We start from the raw sequence: 18538 nt of genomic DNA on the forward strand, positions 1-18538 counted from the left end.
TCCAGTTTAGGGTTTATTTCCAACCACAAAAGCCAAAATAATCAAACATACAATTCTTGATACCAAACCCAGAATACAGATATCTCAGAGTCTATCTAAGCCAGCGTTACCGCTGGCGAGTAGATTGCTATGATCCATAATTCAAAAAACCCCACACCCATCCGCATTTGCAGGCAACAATCGTCAGAAGTCAGTCCTGCTTGGGGTAATGCCTGTCAGCAGACAATTACTGAGGCTGTGTTTAAATGAGTAAGTTTGTCTTTTCTCTCTTGAAGAAAAAAAATACAAAAGATAGAACATGGTAGGAATATAAAGTTGTCCTTGATTTTTTATTTCTGCAAAAGTGTGCCTAGTCTTGCATTACAAAAGCCTAGGCTGCTGTAAGCTCAGCACTCACCTGCCAGACAGATGAGATGACAGTAAGCTCTACGCGTACTGTCCCAAAGGAATTCCAGCCTCAAAGGATCCACTTACTAGAAAAATCTTAAACCAGCCTTAGGGGAAAAGCTTTTTTTTTTTTTTTGTTTTAACGATATAACTGACAGCCATCAGAATGCTCATCCCTGTCAGATCTACTGAAAGCAGGTATGGATGTATAAGCAAGTTACTGTGGTCCATCATGTTACTGGAGGTTAGCAGGGCTGTGATAATCAATCATCTTCACACTCAGCCCACAGCAGTCACAAAGTATTAAGCCCCACCTTGAACAGCAAAGGAACTTCAGGCCAGACAGTCTGAAATAAATTATTTTGCATATGCTGTAGTCACACAGCTGTCTTTGCTCTGGACACATAGTGGCCTGCTAAGCTATTGAAACTGGACTGAGGTTCTAAGCTTCAAATGAACTGACTTTGTGTGGCTTAACTCCAGATATTTCAAACTGTAGCCACATTTTGACCTTTTTTAATCTTTACTTTCTATGTCATCAATCTGAAGACAAAATGGTCCATTTTTCCACAGTTATTGCTGACACAAAACAAAGTCCCACTACATCCACCAGCTCACCCACTTAATAAATGCCATAATCTGGCGTGCCCCAGTGCAAGCAAACCAAGACCTACCTGCTCGAGGCTCTACTGTCTTGTTGGAGCCGGCATCCATAAAGACAAACCGTCCACCACCAAAGTCTTCAGTGTAGTCCGAAAGATACAGCAGTGAAGTATAGTCAAAAGAGCCGTAAGTTACCTAGGAGTAAGACAACATTATCAAAAATTACCAAATTCTACTCTCATCTCTGCAGAGCAGAAATAATTAAGCAGATGGATCTGATGGGGTTTTCCCATTTTCCTGTTTTCATGTATTTAATAAAGGGGTCTCTGAAAACTGAGATCATTCTTTTCCAGAAGTGATACATGTTTATTAGTCTATTATGTTTACACACAAGACTAGCATGTTTACTATTTTATTAGTTACAGTTTCCATAATTAAAGAAGTGCGCCTATTGATTTCTATCATCCTAAGTCTACTAAACAGCTAGCAAAACCCCAACATATTACACCTCTGTATTAAGATACAGAAGGGCTCAGATCTATTTATACTATTTCAAGATAAAATTTCACCATAAGGTTAATGAGACCCAAGAACAGCCTTTGACTAATTAATTCCACTCATCATCTAACCACAGGTACAGGCTTCTGGAAACATCACCTTTACTCTTTCACCAGCTACCATGCTGGAGCTTCATTGTAACAGTGAATCAGACCTTCCAAGTAAGCACACATTTGCTGGAGGACCTTCCTACTCTTTTCCTTTTGGGTTTTGTTTAAAAACCTTCAAACGTGACTTTCAAAGTCCCTGCTGCTTCTCAGTCTACAGACCAAACGCCCCATTTTTAAGTATAACAAGGTGATTTCCCTTCCTTTCAAAGTATTCTTTTTGCTTGATATTTATGTTGAGGATGGAGAAAAATACTATATATTAATGCTTGGAGGATGCTATCTAAATATTTAACACCAAGTTTAGCCAATGCTGAAAATATTTCCTTTTTATACCTACACGTCACCAACAATTAAAAATATACTTCAAATCAGTGGCTGTATTCTCCAGTTTCTTTACAGTACACAACTACTCAATCTCTGCATTACACTGACAGTGAAATGTGCAGCACAGTAGTACTGTTTCAACATACAACATTTGCAGAGTGTTTTGACTGACCTGGTGACTGTTATGAGGCAGGTGCTACTTCCAAACTTAGAAGTTCCCTAAATATTTTCAATTTTGTTTGAAGTTACATTCATTAGTGCCAGTTAAATTTTGGCTCCACAGCAGTACACGTTATTCTGTAAGGGCAATGACTAAAGAGAACATAACAGCAGATGGCAGAGGAAGATATTTTCTTTCTTACTCATTCTATTATTTTGACCATCAGGGCTTAAAGGAAAAAAGCCAAATCCAGTGATATGCTGCACTACACAGTCCAAATCACAAGAATGCTAGAAATGCTTTGGTGATCCCCTTTTCCCCATATTTACCCAAACCTTAGAAGCAATAGGAGACAATGAATAGGAATGAGCACATGCTACTGCAGCACCTCAAAACAGCTATTTTACAGCCTTCCTCATGCAATTAGCTTTGCAAAGCTACTTTCACCTCCATTGATTTGCTGATAAAACTTCCAGCCATCTTAAGGAAGCCCTCCAGCCAGTGAAGACATCAGCATAGTGAAGAAGTTTATTGAACTCCTGCATGCAAGTCTAATGCAATAAAACTGGTTCTTATGAACTCTTCAGCGGTGCAGCAATCTTTGCTCTATCACTGCGCTCTCCATCCTCTCCAAGGTGGCTTTACCAATTCTGAACTTTCAAGAGCTCATTACAAACCTTTTTAGCCTAAGCAAACATCTGATTTCTACAGATGACTAATCTGGGGAACCAAGTGTGCAATGGAAAATGGCTTTTCTACTCCTGTTCATTACTAACTCTCAGAAAGCAGCCAGGCCTGGAAAGAAGGCACTAAATTACACTCAGTTATTTCAAATGCTAGAAGTCTCCCATGTATATCAAATACATTTATCACCCTGGTAAAGATTTCCAATACCAGAAAGGTTAAAAAACAAAAGCAGGCATTTCCACTCAGTCTGATACTTCATACAGTTGGTGTGCTCTTTTTGAGCACCCCTTCCCCAAATATGTCAAACATAGCTAATATTTAGTGGTAGATGCTCATAATGGTATGATACAGTACTTTAAAAAGGCTGTTATTATAACTGTCAAAATTAGCCAGCCACGTTTTGCAGTGTGGCATCCTTGGGTTTTTGAGTGACACATGTTTATATGCAACTAAACAGTTGTAGGAATATTCAATAGGCCTGTAGTCACTAAGATATGTAGGACAGCATCCCCTGCTTTGCATTGCAGAATAAAATACACACACTTTCCAATCAGCACAAGTCTACATGGTACCCTGCAGAAATAAGGGTCAAAACTGCTCTTTTCCTGTAAGACTCTACCTATCTCTTTGTGCAGATAATCACAAAAATAGCCTTGATAGCTAATTCAAATGTTCTGTATATTGGTAGTATCTATTTAGTAGACAGCGTAAGGCACCAAATAGCATGTCTCTGAATTACAAGGGGCTGTAGGTAAGCTGAGGCAACAGGTTTGAGTAGACACAAGAACGAACTTCCTCAGATTTCAAAGACGACGCTGTCCTAAGGCAAAAGGAAGATCTTTTGCTGTATTTCATTAGATGCCTAACAACATGAGGGAAAGGAAAAGAAGAGTGAGGAGTCTGCTAGAACAGATAGCAGCTGCTATCAGTGATGTCTCAACAGCCTGAGGCAAGAGGCTGCTAGAAGGGTTAGGGGGATGGAGAGCATATCACAGGTAAGGAGACTTGAAGGTTTGGCTTGGTCAGCTTGGAGAAAGGCAGGCTGAAAAGGGATACGATTGCTACATATAAATATATGGGGACAGGAGGAGGTAGAACTGGGAGAAGGGTGGGAAAAATACCTATAAACTGATCATGAACAAGTTTAGGCTAAAAAAAAGAAAAGCTGTACTTAAGTCTCAGAACAGTTCCAATAGAAGAAATTCCAGGAAAACAAACCAAAACTGATCTTACGGCAGAGCTTGACAATTCTGTGAAGGATGACAGGATCCCTGCAGAAATCTTCAAGTCCCATATCGCTTCTATTAGACAACGTTATAGACTATACTGTCAGGAATTGAGTGTGCAACAGCAATTCCATTATAAATCAAGACATTTGACATTTGAAAGGCTGAGTTCCAAACAAATTCCATCCAAGATGAAACTCCGTATCTTAAGCCAACACTTTTTGATTTTAGATGCTTATAAATTCGACAAGATTAAATGAGTCATTTAAGCAATTTCAGGGTTTCCATTCCTATGCAACTAAAACCCAAATAAATTTTAGGGAAAAAAACCAAAGCCTCATACAGACACAGTAGATCTATGCTGCTCCATTATGCAGTTAAAATCTTCCAAACCAGGAATATTCAGATTGAAATAACATCACAACACTCAGTAATATAGGGGAAAAAGGCAAAACAGGTATTTGTGTGCTCCAAGAAGCCTGTATCTTTGAACCAACAGTGTCAAACAAACAAAAAATGCATCAGATTCATTTTTCAAAGGCTTAGTTTTACCTTTCTTTTGGAAGGGGGCAGTGACAAAAATATCCTTAAGTCTTCTAGGAGCAACCTTCACTGTTTAATTATTATGCAAAAATACATACAAGGGGAAAGTGTAAATAATGATACAACAAAAAAGCATCCAACAAACTGGCAAAATATTTAATAGGCTGAGTTTTATTGATCTTTCCTCAACTCCCTAGCATTCACACTTGTTCTGGACGCCACATAAGCATACTACTGCTCTTATCTTGGAAGTATTTCCTACCTCAGATCAACAGCAATGCATTTTTTTCCCTTGCTTTCAACTGCAGTCTGGAAGTCGTAAGTGAAACTTGGTTTGTTGAAGGAATTAAAATACAAGACAGGCTGACTGCACTGAAGACAACCTGTAAAGCTAGACAACTTGTCTATCCTATTTAGCCACCTCTGAAATATGTTCTGACCTACTGATCTTCCCTCTGAATTCAGTCTCCTGCTCAGCCTGATCAATTGCAAGTACTTATTTTTTACCTCCTTCTAAACACATAACCAATATACAGATATACATAATATACACCTATAGTAGGCTAAAATTACATGCAGGCATGTATTCTACACATACTGTAACATTTTCTATAAGCCATGATCTGGCAAAACACGTACACGAATGCTACATCCACAAATAGTTCTGTTCCAATTGCACTTAAGGGGAAAATAATACCAGACCTTTTGACAAACAAACAGAAGTCAGAGGCTTGTTTATGCAGCAAGGGAAGGATTCAAATTAAGCCTTTCACGCTAATTCCCGTGAATGGAGTACCAGAAGAGAAGGCAGCCAGTGTCTAGTAGCAATGATACATGATGACGTCATTTGGACTTCCATGAGGGACACGAAGTGAACAGGATCAGGGATGTATCTCTATTGGACCCTATTTAAGGCATCATTAGCCTGGTTCAAACTCTGAATTTTCAAGCAGGCAATGCAAACATTTAAACTGTAGAACTAACTGTATTATCTGGCAATAGCTGAAGTCCTTTATCCTAGAGAAGGGATGAACCACTAAGCTGGGACAGTTTCCACAAGAATGATCTGTGCCCGTAGTGGCTTTTCCATTCTTCTTCAACACCCTCTGCACTGGCAAACACATTTGCTCCATGTGAACAGCGAGTGAGACATGGACCTCCAAGCCATGAGCTCCAGAAGCACTGAGAAGTTTGCTCTAAGGTTTCCATTCCACAGCACTGGCAAGTGCCTGGCTGGGGGCCAGGGAGATTCTGTTCCCTTGTGCTCTCCCAAAAAAAGAAACGGAACTGATCCACGCCAGGCTGGCTACTGGGGCAGGGGAGGCAAATTCTAAGTGATGATGAACAAGGTGTTTGCCAACTACCCCAGCTGGGATTATTCTCTCCTCTGCTGTAAATCAGACTACCCAGTTAATTATTAATTATAGGAACCATTAAGATTTAGGTTATGCATAGCAAGTTTAAGCAGCCACATTTTATGTTTGTTTTGTTTTTTGAAGCTGGGGATGGATGGGTTAGAAAAAGCCAAGGCCAATCAGTTGATGTATCTGCTCTCTGAACAGGCAGCCTGTGAGATAAACAAGATTTGGACAAAACAGATGGATAAAAACAGCAAAATGTCTAGCCTGCTGTCCGTCATGTACAGGCATTGTCAAGATGCCACAGAAGAGAAGCAGCTTCCACAAAGGAAACAAATGCTCTTCATGGAAACAGATTTAATTCTAAATTACAAAATAATTTGTGTATTATAGGAGAGATTTAGGTAGCAACACTTAATTGTGAGGTTATCCAACGACCTTATTCGTTTACTAATGCAAAACACATGCAGAAAAGAATAAAGAGAATATTGGCTATCCTAATGCTTGTGCAGACACAAATCTCATTATAGAAATAAATCAGTCTGAAATTCTAATACGCCTTTTAGGCCTGAAAGAAAAAAAAGAGTGGAGAAAACAGCCATCAGTTATTGAAATTCACTGCTTTCTTTTCCCTTGTGGCAATTCTCTGAAAGCGTGGAAAAACTATGAAGAACCTATGAATTTACTGCACTTCACACAACCAGAATCACTAGTTTATTCGGTGGCTCTTGGAAATGAGTGCAATGTGATAGAATTCCTGTGAATGCTGTCAGCACAATTTGTTCCCTACGATCAGTTCCCATCAATGACAGCCAAAATCTGGCACCTCAAGATCATCCCTACCACCTGTGGCCCTAGATCTACTCCTATTCAACGATTACATTACAGCTTCTTAAACAAGAGGCATCCAAAAGGTGGTGTCAGTTGTATCAGTGACTGCAGATTCCACCACCCCACATTGCCTTCTTTCGAACAGCAGCTGTATCAGGTATCACCACTGTCACCATGTTTTCTAGATATAAGCTGCTTCTGCCTACACAACAAGAGAAAGGGCACACGAGCTTGCACTGACATTATGAGCAACAGACGTTATACCTCCCTCAGACTGACTTTTTCCAGGAAAATTTTTCAAGGCAAGGAGCATTTCTCTGTTTTGTTTTTCATCTTCCATGTTTCAGGTCATAGACTTCAAGGTACAGGGCCAACATACAGCCTCTAGCACTGAGGTGTAACTTAGCTTTGATGGGATAAGTTTTATGCGGTTCCATCTTAGGTGATCCCCAACTCCAGAGCAGCAGTCCTTACGACATGACATTTTGGGTACCCTGGTGTGGGATTGGTTTTGGTTTTTTGGTGTGGCTTTTTTCTATTTTATTCTTCCATTGTTATTTGGCATTCTGCTATGCTGCACACATGCTGCCTTTGAGTTTATTTCTGAATTTAGCTGACTTCAATCTCAACCCCAGATCATTTCATGCCATTGAGATATGCAGAGTATTAAGCTAGGAGCCTACAGGTAGAAGGCTGCAGTTAAAAGAAAGTCACAAAAACATACCATTCCAAACCCAACAAAACTTCAAAATATTGAAAGAGGGTACCATATCCCCACTGAAGAGCACGCAGTAAAACGCCTCAATCCACAAACAGATGCTATGCATTTATCAAAAGGCTCAGCTCAACTACAAACAGTGACTGATTGATCACTTTGACATAGCTCCTGCTAGAGCTGGCTGAAAGAGTGATACCCTAACTAGAAACACAGGCTTGATCAAACTGAAGCACTTCATAGGTGCAGGTCAATTTAATCAACGTTTCTCACAAAAGAGATTCCTGAGTAGACATTCACACAATTTATTAATCCTAGCAGAACCGAAGTAGAGAAAATAAAATAAAAAGGAATGTAATGGCCTCTGTTTCTAAAACTCACTTATTCTTCCATTAGGTTCATCCCCGGGAGGATTTTTACAAGCACCAGTTTTCAAACATTTGACTGATTGTTTAATGCAAAATGACTTCAAAGTGATCTAATAATAACAGGAAACACTTGCATCCTATCTCAGCCTCCTACTTGCCTTGTCAACGTGTGGGTGCCAGTATTCATCGTGTGTTGTTTTGGCTTCTGTGTTGTTTATTCTCGAGAAGAACGTTGGCTTAGTCAGGTACATAGAAGAAGAGCTGATACCAAAATTCTGAGCAATCCTCTGTTGAATTCTCCGCCTCACATCACTGCAAAGAACACAATACAACACGGCATGTTAAGTGACATACTTCTGCTTCTTCAGGACTCTCCCTCATTCACTGTTATTTCTTCTTTAGAGTTAAGGTGCTTCCTCAGCAAATAAACCATGAGGAACATATACCACACTTTCTTATTTTGCCTTAAATGAGAGATCTACTATATCAAGAGAGACACACCCTCAATGTTTTGCATCAGGGTTGGTTGTTTGGTTGTGGGGTTTTTTTTAATTCTCAGAATATCAAAAAACCCCAACCTGTTTGTCTCCTGTGGCCCAGGTTTCAAAGTTTCTTTGTGTAAGCTGTCTGTTTCCTAAAAAAATTCCCAGGCACATCTCACTGTTTATTAACTACTGAAAAGACTAAAGTCTTTCACATATATATTTTTAATCCAAAGCACATAACTAGAAAATTTTATCTTCATAAACAGTTGTCTCTGAAGAACCTCCAACTATTTTCACACTGATTTTTAAATGAAGCGATGAAGTCCCTGGCACCATGAAACTTGGGGTTCTCTGTCAACATATGTATTGGTATCACAGCCGGATTTTCCTTAAACATGAATACAAGATGTCTTTCCCAGCTATTTTCAAAGATTCAACCAAACTGTTTCTACCTTGGCTCTTCCTGTATTTCTTGGGAGACAGGAAGAAAATAATAGGATTTTCATTTTTGTTTTTAAGATTATGACAACAGAAGACTAATAATCACACGTGTTCCGATACAGAACTACTTATACAGCAGCATCCACCTTTCAGGCCAGGCATCGCTGCGCACAGGGCCAGCTCAAACTGCCAGCCTGAGGTCAGGCAACAGCACTTCTGAAGAGAAGAGACTGGTAATTAATGAGGAATACCACTGGCAAACCCCACCAGTAAACACATACAGCTAGTATTTAACTCTGACGAAATTTACAAACCATCAAAGAATGCAGTAACACAATGAGATTAAATGAAAACGCTGTTGGTTGTTGGGTTTTTTTACAGTTCATCTATGCTTAAAAGCTTTATATTGTTTTCTCCTAATTTTAACGAATTCTTACCTATTATAATTAGTCTTTTCTTCCTAAGTGTTTCAAAAGTAGCACAGAAAGAAGATACTCTGAGTAAACACACTTCTGAAAATTGCATTAGTAGTTCTGCATCTTTTCTGCGTCAGACATCTCTCCAGTAGTACTAAACTTCAGCGTAATTTTCAAAAAAGTTTTTTCCAGGTATTTCTCTAGGGAACTGAAACAGTGACTAAAAAGTGACAGAACTAAAAGCAGACCTACAGCGTTAGGCTGTGAAAGGGACCTCTTAAAAACTATTTCCACAAGTACTAAAAAAACTCCAAACAACTATTCATTCTGTTCACATCTTGTCCCTCACCAAAAATAAACACACACAGAGTAATTTCATTTTTAACTTGTCTCACTTTACATTTTTAGGGCTCTAAGGTTTAGGAGTCAATTCAAGCCGTTTTACGTGTGGAATATCAAAACCATCACATGAAGTTAGAGCTCAAATTTTCAGGTATTTACATATCTGCACAAACTAAGATTTCAGGTTGAGAGCAACACAATGGCACAGTTTGTCAAACTGACATCAGGAACGGATCTGCAGGTCCTTCCCTTCATGCCTGTGGGAGCCTGATCTTTCTGTTTGTTTTCTTTCCAAGAAGCAGGACTTCAGCAGAGGCTGCCTTCTGTTTCCCAAAAAGCATTAAATGTAATTACTCCTTTTACTTCACGAATTGAGGGCAGCTGGCACTCTGAACAACCCAACCCAAGAATTAACAGCCTAACCCCCAAGTACTAAACGAGCACACTCCCTTGCATCAGCCAGCTGGAACAGATCTCCTCTCAAGTAGTCAGGCCACAGTCTTGACATCACTTTAAATCTCCAGCAGCTGTCTCGCGCTTTGAGCAGTACTGCTTCCTCTTCCAGGCTGATTCTTTTCCACTTTTAAAAGCTTTCTATTAAGATTTGCTGTCTACTGTTTATAAGTCTCCATTAAAGCTTCACTCCTATTCGAGACTTATGTGCAATACTGCGTGTTTTGCAAACCAAGCAGGAAACAAAGCTCTACTCAACTCTTCCCGACAGACAATACCAGCAACCAAAAGTCTACCTGCTTTGGACTGGCCAACAGGTTATCAAGAGAAAAGAAAACCAGACTTGACAGTTTAAGTATGTGGCAAAGACAAGCATCTTTTTCAGAAGATAAGGTTGTTTTCCTCTTTATAAATTAAGCAGGCAGGGGAGGCAGTGAATAGGAACAGCTGAAGTGACAGGAATAGAAGTGTGACATTTAGGTGCTACCTGGCCTCATGGAAGCAGCCACCTCCAGCTGACCCGCGTAGCTGGTTTCTGGGTGGGTAAGGACACCACTGGCCTCTGATTTCCCCTGCATGCTCTTGGCTTTCAGCATTACTTTCAATCACAGTGCCTTCACCTGCACGAGGCAGCAAGAGGTGCCAGCCTGTGCATTCCTGCCTTTTGCCTCCCTGCAAGCTGTCATCCTACAGATCCCAGTATCCCTCCAAACTCAATCAATCAAGGCAATCTTCGCATATGTAGCGGACTAACAGGAATTTTCTGAACATAAATAATTTGCTGTTCAACAAAAACTGTAAACTATCAAAAAGCCCCACTGATATAATGGAACTTGGACTAAGCTTCAAAAACCAGGTGTTTACCCTTTGTACTTAATGGTATACAATTGTATAATGGTATAACAGTATATAATACAGACACACCATGATACCAGGTGTCCAGGGAGCAAGGTTACAGCAACAGCCTTCCTTCAAGAAAGGAGTCAACAGGCAAACAAATACTGACCATTCAAATCGGAGCTCAATGAGCAAGAGGGGTTAACTTGGCTGTAATAAAAAAAAAAAAAAAAGCGCAAAAGTAACTTTGCCTGATGTGCAGTCCACAAAGTCATAAAAGACTTAAGTCTCAGGGGGAGAGGACACTTAATCTCCTAGTTTGCCTTCAGTGGTCTCAAACATATTTGTAAGAACTGGGGAACAACCACATTATTTTTTTAGGGCCTAATCCAGCACATGCTGAAGTCAGTAGGAAGTTATTTATTAATGTCAATGAACTCCAAATCCAACATGGAAAAACCCAAGCAAAGTTTGGAAACTGGAAACAAGACCCCTTTCCAGCAAGCTCTGCTCACAAGAAAAGCCCTTCGCAGGACGACCCTTCTGAAGAGAAGTGATAGGGACAGAAAGGACATATCCAAGACTGGATTTTTTTTTTCTTCCCCAACATACACACATGACAAAAAAATACATGTAATCTACATCACTGTGAATTGGGTATTCCCAAAGTTCAGGCTTGATTTTAGGAGGTACAACAGAAACCTATGTAACCTATGATGGAGCAGAGTGACCGGCCACCTCAGCCTCCCTGTTTCTTCACATCCTGTGGATGCTCTTAAATTTTTAAGTTTGAAATACTATCCTGATACATAGTGTCATCTGATACGCGTCCAACAAATGCCCAAGGAGTTTAACACAAACTATTCAACTGGAAAAACTGGGCCTGCAAATATGCAAACCAATTATTGCACTGTAATGCAGCATGAAAAAAAACCAATTAAAGAGAATCAACAACAGAAAAAGCCTTAGTCATGAATAAATTAGATTTCTACTGATGTTTGAATGAATAACCCCTGTGGCAAAGATTTGCTAGAACCAAGCTCCAAAGAACAATACATTTGAGCACAGAGATGTTTTTTCCTCCTTGAATATGTACCATACTGCTCAAAACCTACAGAAAGTCCATGAAATTCCCTATTGAGCCAGCACATTGACATCATTTCTACACATAGTGTTTCATACCTACTTTCTAATAATAGAGCATCTGTCAAATAAAATACATAGGCACTATAACCTAGAGAAGAAAATGGAAAATATGCAAGGGAAGACTTTCTCAACGCATGTGAATAACAACCAGGACTTCTCACTTTGTCATATGAAAGTGGCTGCAGTTCAAAGTCTAAGCAAGCCACATAAAATCTAAAAGAACTTAATGTTTACTGTACGGGGTGATGGGGAATTATGGTGTAGAACACTGATCTTACTCACAAACACTGCATTGCACTATTGTAACTAATGACAAGGAGATCTTAGCTTGTAGCTCATGTAAACGTGTAAAAAGCATCCATTTACAAGTTTGGTGCCAAAGGCAAAGACATGTGCTGTGCGCTGCAGGAGGTGCATTTTGCAGGCGCTCCGCAATAATCTCTGCTGCCCTTTGTTCCACATAGTCACATTTACTCCCCCACAGGAGTCATCAACAGGTTGACAAACTTGTCAGTGCAAACACGAACTCTGCTTCAATCTCCGTGAAGTATCTTTTGTCCCTCTCTGCAACAGCAAATTAAATGCTATACGTGGGAATCGAGCGTTTACCTGGCAGTCGGAGCAAAGGTATGACTTCCTTCAGAGGTCAAAGTGTTCCCTAGGATCCTGTAAAGCGTGTATCTGAACACACGCATCTGTATACTGCAGCTCATTCTGTGCCCAATGTATGCCAAATACAGCAAGTAGCTGTTTTCAAAACTAGTATAAGGTCACTTTTCAGCCTATAAAAACTCTTTTGTACAGCCTGCTTTCCACTGACTGGGCCATTTCAACATTTATCAATATCATGAGTTCAAGTTTTCCTTTCCATCCCTTCCCTGCTATTCCAGATGCAGCTTATATAGCCTATTGGTAAAATACTTAAGGACAAACACATTGTACTTGGTGTGTAAATCATGCGACAAGATAAGCCAAACTTCAGCTCAGAAAGTGCTATCGAGGAAGGAAGGAATGAGCCCAGAAACTCTAGCTACGTTGGATCTGGTGCAGTAAGAGCCGTATCACTCCCTCAGCCGCTTCTCATGTGCGCCCAGAAGCAGCAGGGGCCTCAGGCAGGAGCCTCCCCTCCCTTCCTGATCCTGGCCCACTCATTCTTCATACTTTTTCCTCCATGTCCCTATATATCAAGAACTGTTGGGAAAGCTCTGGTGTACTAAAGCTACAAAGAAAATATTGCTTTATGCTGGAGAATGTAAGCATTCATTTTCCTAACCACAGCAACTATTCTCTCATTCAGACTGCTCAGGGTATGCCCTGGCTCTGGGCGGATGCACTACACAGAGCTCTGCTATGGCAGTAAATACACGAGTACACACCCAGCCACCAATATAAATAACAAATCAATCCCTCACAGAATGTGTCATCAGTCCTCGTACATTCACACTGAATCACTGGATAATACCAAAATGCACAAGCCAGACTTTCAGGGATTTCTGTTCTGCCTTTCCCTGAAAGCACAGCCCTTCTACAGAAGCTGTTACTGAAATCTATTTTGCAGTGGGGTGATGAGGAAGAAAAAAAAAAAAAAAAAAAAAAAAAAGCCAACAGCCAGAAGTCTAAGGAACACATAGCTTAAGAGAAAGGACGTTCATCACTAGATTGCAAAGTTACCAACTTAATGTATCAGCAGCAGCATGAAGGACTGAGTAGAAGAACTTTTCTGTGGCATTTTTAGTTTCTGTAAGATACAAGGTCTGCCAGACGAGCAAAAAAATGCACTGTTAGGAGTTGCTGCAAAGTGCGATTCAAGCACGGTGACAGGAACACTCAAAGCTTTGCAAAACTACTCAGCTTCCCCAGCCCACTTGTCAGCATCCCCACACTGCTCCCAGGGAAAAGCACTGAAGGCAGCAGAAGCAGGCAAAGCAATGCTCTTGCACAGCCAGAAAGTTTTAACAGAAATCACACGTGCAGAACAAATAAAAGGAAGAAACGACATTATCAGCTCTTCCTCTACTCTGTGTCTCTACCTTAGTAAGTCAGAAGGTTTTTGGAATCAGTCTTTGCTAGTGCCATTTTCTGCTGAAGTTGTAACCCTTAAACCAAGCGTCCAGATTTAAAGGTCTCTTCTGGATAGCGACGCATCTATTATGTGAAGCAAGAGGAACCACTGTACAGATGGTGGTTAAAGGATCAGCTTAGAAACCATAACCAATTCCAAAGGAACATGATTTTGACAGTTTAGAAACCAGCCTCCTGGCTCACAAAGCCTATCAGATTTGTTATTGTTGCAATTAGCAATACTTAGACATTAATTACATTTAGTTATTTCTCTCAAGAGTGTATTTTTAAACTGACCTTGGTAGGTAAGTTAAAGTAATGAAGATAAATGCTCCCAAGAATAGCATAAAATCATTCATTAAGGACATAAGGTACTACAGTCCATGTTAAAGCACTGCCATTAATATGAAAAGAAGCATTTAATAATATATTTTGTATTAAATTTGTATCCAGCTAGACCAAAACATCCCCTATATTGGCATGAAATACCAATGGAATATTGATATTCCCTAGAAGCTGCCTCATCTCACAGTATAAGGATCAGAAATTCATTAAAACAGTTGAAAAAGTGAATGTTTCTGTTCATGTGAAATGAATATTCCTTAGTAAGACACTCCCTCCATACACTCGTGTTTTTTTCTCCAGATTCTTTAATCTAGAGAACGGAGGGCAAAACAAAGACTATTTTCAAAATATTCTCCACTATCTTGGTGAGGCAGAAACTATACCCTTTCTTTATACAGTCAAAATTCAACAACAATCAAGGCAGCATCTCATTTTTGTGATTTTCAGGGCAGAAGTAAACACATTTTAAAGAATTTCATTTTATAGATGTGGGCAGTTATGCAAAAATATGTTTTTTGAACTATAACAAAGATGTTTTCAGTTATTGAAACAGCAAAAACTTATCCTTCTGAAAAGGGCACTGTAGTGTCACATTTATTTATTCCCTGGGTAAAGTGTGGCTCCATCACTCTATTTTTTCTGGTGTTTTTTTTGGTATACAAAGACAAGATTATCTAAAAAATAGTTGTTGATCCAAAATAAGCTTTAAGTAGTTAATATTTTAAGACAAGTAAGAGTTACTAAACTAATAAACCTATTTAGCTACTTAATACTACTTCCACCAGTAGAGGGAGGTCATATTCTTTCACAAAGGCAAGGAAAAAACCCAAGTTAAAATGTTCAAGCCAGGTACATTTTAAATTAGGAGAAAGCAACCGAAACACGTAACTAAGGATTTATTTTATCTAGTCAAAGAATGCTTGTTGCTGAACTTTGGCCCCACACCTTCAGACACATGGAACCGTTACGTTTGTTGTGTTCGCGAAATATATGAGCAGGTCTACAGGAAAGATAAAAGCATCAGATGGTGAAGCTATGACACTACAGCGTCATCTCATACTCTGACTTCTTCGGGGGAAAGTATGCTCTGCTTCTCTAGCCAAAACATGAGCAATGTGAAGTCCTTCCACTTCCTGCTTTACCATTTTTAACGTTTTGCTACTCCTCACCCAAAGAGCCCAAGTCCCTAATGTAACAATAGCACAGGAGTGTGTCAGATGATGAAGACAACATCTCTTGGACAGCCCACGTGAAATAGCAGTTAATGCTGAAGGATTTTACAACCCAGCTGTAACGTTCCAGCAAACAACCACAGAACTCAGATGAAGCAGTTTTCCCTGCCTGCAGGGCTGGCAGCAGCCTCTTATGCAGAACGGGAGGTGTGTGGCGCTGCCATCACTCTGGTTATGTTTACAGTGTCAATACTGCCCTGACGTTGGTAACGCAGCTAAGTTCAAAGCAGCAGATATTATTTATCAGGTAGTCACCAAAAGGTCCTTTTACTTATTTTCCTCAAGGCATCTTACTTCTCACAGAAATTGCTATTTTGAGCCACAAATTCAATTGTAAATCTGAATCCAAAAGGACAATCCCCTCCCAACCTGCACTCTACAAAAAAAAAAAAAAAAAAAGTTATGTGGTTGATTCAGCAGTCATTGAAAGTCTTTACCGATATAATGCAAAATCCTCTTCTGTGAAGATGTCTTGAACTTTGTCCCCAAAATACCTGAAAAATTAAACAACAGTCTAAAAGAGAAGTCACTGAACCAGACTGCCTGACTAACACTAAGATGCATTCTCACTCCCACCTGTGCTTTGCCTACAATCAAAAAATGAAAACACAAACACACAGAAATCCCACAAATGCTTTTGAGCATGGTATTTCAAAAGCATTGCTAGAAGAGTCAGTGTTAAAAGATTAACAGATGAGATGGAGCAACCGATAACAGAATTCCCCAGGCATTAAAAAAAGTCCCCTCCCATGTCATGAAATAAACACTTGGATTCAGGTTTTTAAGAGTTCAGACTACTTGATTTCTTCCACCACTGACAAACTAACTGTGAAAATATACTATTATTTACTGGTGCAATAAGAACTCTGAAAATAAAGGTGATGGTAGCTTTCAGAGCACCCAGTTCAACAAAAGATTGGTTTTCACGTCACAAAAGTTCTTCTACTGGTCATGGAAACTGTGGTGAATCTAACGACCTTCTACAGCCCACAGGGCTTGAGAAACTTGAAGAGGCAACGAGCACTGCACGGGGGGGATAACAAGGAGGCAGCAAGCCACAGCCCCATTTTACCTGTACAGATTAACAAAATGCTTCCCCAGTGAAAGAGCTCCGGAGTGCAAGTCCAAAATTGATGCCTGGGAAAGGAAACAAAAAAAGTAGGAAAAATGAGCATGAAAAGGTTTTATCATTATTTAACTATGACCTTTAATAACTGTCCCAAGTTGGCTCTCCCTTTCCACAGCCTCCCAAGTAAAAATACTAGTTTCTAGCATTTAGGTTCACAATACTAATGCTTACTTTACAACGACAAACCTCCCCCAGTTTGCTGTATAGATACACGAAATACTAAGGTACTATGAAAAAAGCATAGGACTACTGTTCCTGAGGTTCAGATCCGACATACAGAATTGCCGTTCTCCCACCATGGGCTGGGGGTAAGTCACTGTGTTCCTGGATCCCTCCCTGAAGTCATTTCCCTTCCACACAAAGATGACTAATTTTCCAGTATTTGTGAAGGGCTCAAATAGCAGCACTAATATTTATCTTGCTCAACATTTGTTATTAAAACTTCTCTTTCACCATGAGTTTCTGTGTACTTCTCATATTTAATACAGACATAAAAGTCTGTCTAAAAGAACAATTATAATTCTAAGGCTTACTAGAGCCAAACTTTCTTCTCCCTTTCTAAACCAGTGTAGAAGAAAACCAAAGAGTGAAAAGTTTTTACATATGAAAATTCAATCCATTTCTTCATCTGATTCAAGCCAAACACTTCTGCTGAGCTCCAGACCAAGCTAAAAAGATTAGTATTCACGTTTGCCAGGATAAAGAGCTACCTCTCAGGACTCTTAAATTATTTCTCTAAATTAAATAAAGTACACTTTTGTATGCCCCTTGCTGTCCACAAAATACATGATTGTTTTGCATCATTTAAACTGTTTTTAAAAATACGACTGCTTAAGAGCAGTCTTATTTTTCTGTACTGGAAATATCAAGTAGCAACAGTTAATTAACCTGACCAGCACCGAATTAATGCCATCTCTGATATAAAAACACTCCTCTTGGAATTTGGCACTTCTTGACGCACCACATACCATTGACATTATTCTAACAAAATCCAAACCGTAATAATACCACTAGGTGAGCTGCCTGGAAAGAATGATAACTTCCACCTTACCAGCAACAAGAATTTCTGGCCATGGTTGGAACAGTACTGTTTGAAGCCACTTTGAATCTTCATCCAAAAGCAGACAGACTGGTGAGGAAGCATCAGCCCACAGGTATGTCAGAGCTGCAATGCCAGGCGGCAGCTCAGCTTTGGTTCACCTCTAGCCTCAAAGCACTCCTCTCCCTCCTCCTCTGGGGCACGTTGGAGGAAGATATCCATGACAGGCTCTCAGCAAAAGACAATTACTGCAGGCTCAATCGCTCTGAGCTTCGGAGCTGAAGCAGGGAAACCCCACTAAAGTCTCCTTTTAAAAAGGGATAGCAACAACTTTCTTTTAATAAACCTACCCAAATAGTTTGATTTGCCCCTGTAAAAATATGTAAGGTAACAAAGCTATTCAAGTGGACATGGCATGAGCATTTCAGATCTTCCCTTCCCACAGTTCTCCAAAAGCTTCAGAGGACTGTTACGGAAATAAGTACTCTCAGAGTCATGCAAGAGCAGTTCTTGTAATAAGCTTTTTACTCAAGCTTCAGAAGCAAAATATTTTCATTTATTCGTTTCTGGTTCTGTACAATAACCTATGCTACAGCTAGAAGGAGTAAAACTGCTCCTGTGTAGCTTCAAAAATATGCCTGAAATCATGCCAAAGTAGATTATAAGGAGAAGTAGCAGGACACATCTGAAAAGATTAATTTATTTTAAAAACAAATTGCCTTTCAGTGTGCTTTCCGAACAC

At 39.8% G+C, this 18538-nt stretch overlaps 2 protein-coding genes across 4 annotated transcripts in view; one reads left to right on the plus strand and one right to left on the minus strand.

Annotated features, from left to right (window-relative positions):
• LOC308068106 (urotensin-2 receptor-like) overlaps positions 1–8037 on the plus strand; it is a gene marked incomplete at its 5' end in the record, with an annotated part of 44623 nt that extends 36586 nt beyond the window's left edge. The window contains one exon of the transcript XR_013929862.1: positions 7899–8037. The remainder of the gene's footprint in view (positions 1–7898) is intronic.
• The window catches only part of OGFOD3 (2-oxoglutarate and iron dependent oxygenase domain containing 3), a 44554-nt gene that overhangs the window by 12610 nt on the left and 13406 nt on the right, over positions 1–18538 (minus strand). For 2 of the 3 annotated variants that reach the window (XM_080397821.1, XM_080397822.1), the window contains 4 exons: positions 16701–16765; positions 16066–16122; positions 8029–8182; positions 1062–1185 (listed from right to left, as the gene is read on the minus strand). In XM_080397821.1, the coding sequence (XP_080253947.1) occupies positions 1062–1185; positions 8029–8182; positions 16066–16122; positions 16701–16765 (400 nt within the window). The remainder of the gene's footprint in view (positions 1–1061; positions 1186–8028; positions 8183–16065; positions 16123–16700; positions 16766–18538) is intronic. The other variant, XM_080397823.1, reaches the window with a different exon arrangement.

This window comes from Falco punctatus (genome assembly GCF_963210335.1).
Source record: "Falco punctatus genome assembly, chromosome: 1".
Lineage (NCBI taxonomy): Eukaryota > Metazoa > Chordata > Aves > Falconiformes > Falconidae > Falco > Falco punctatus.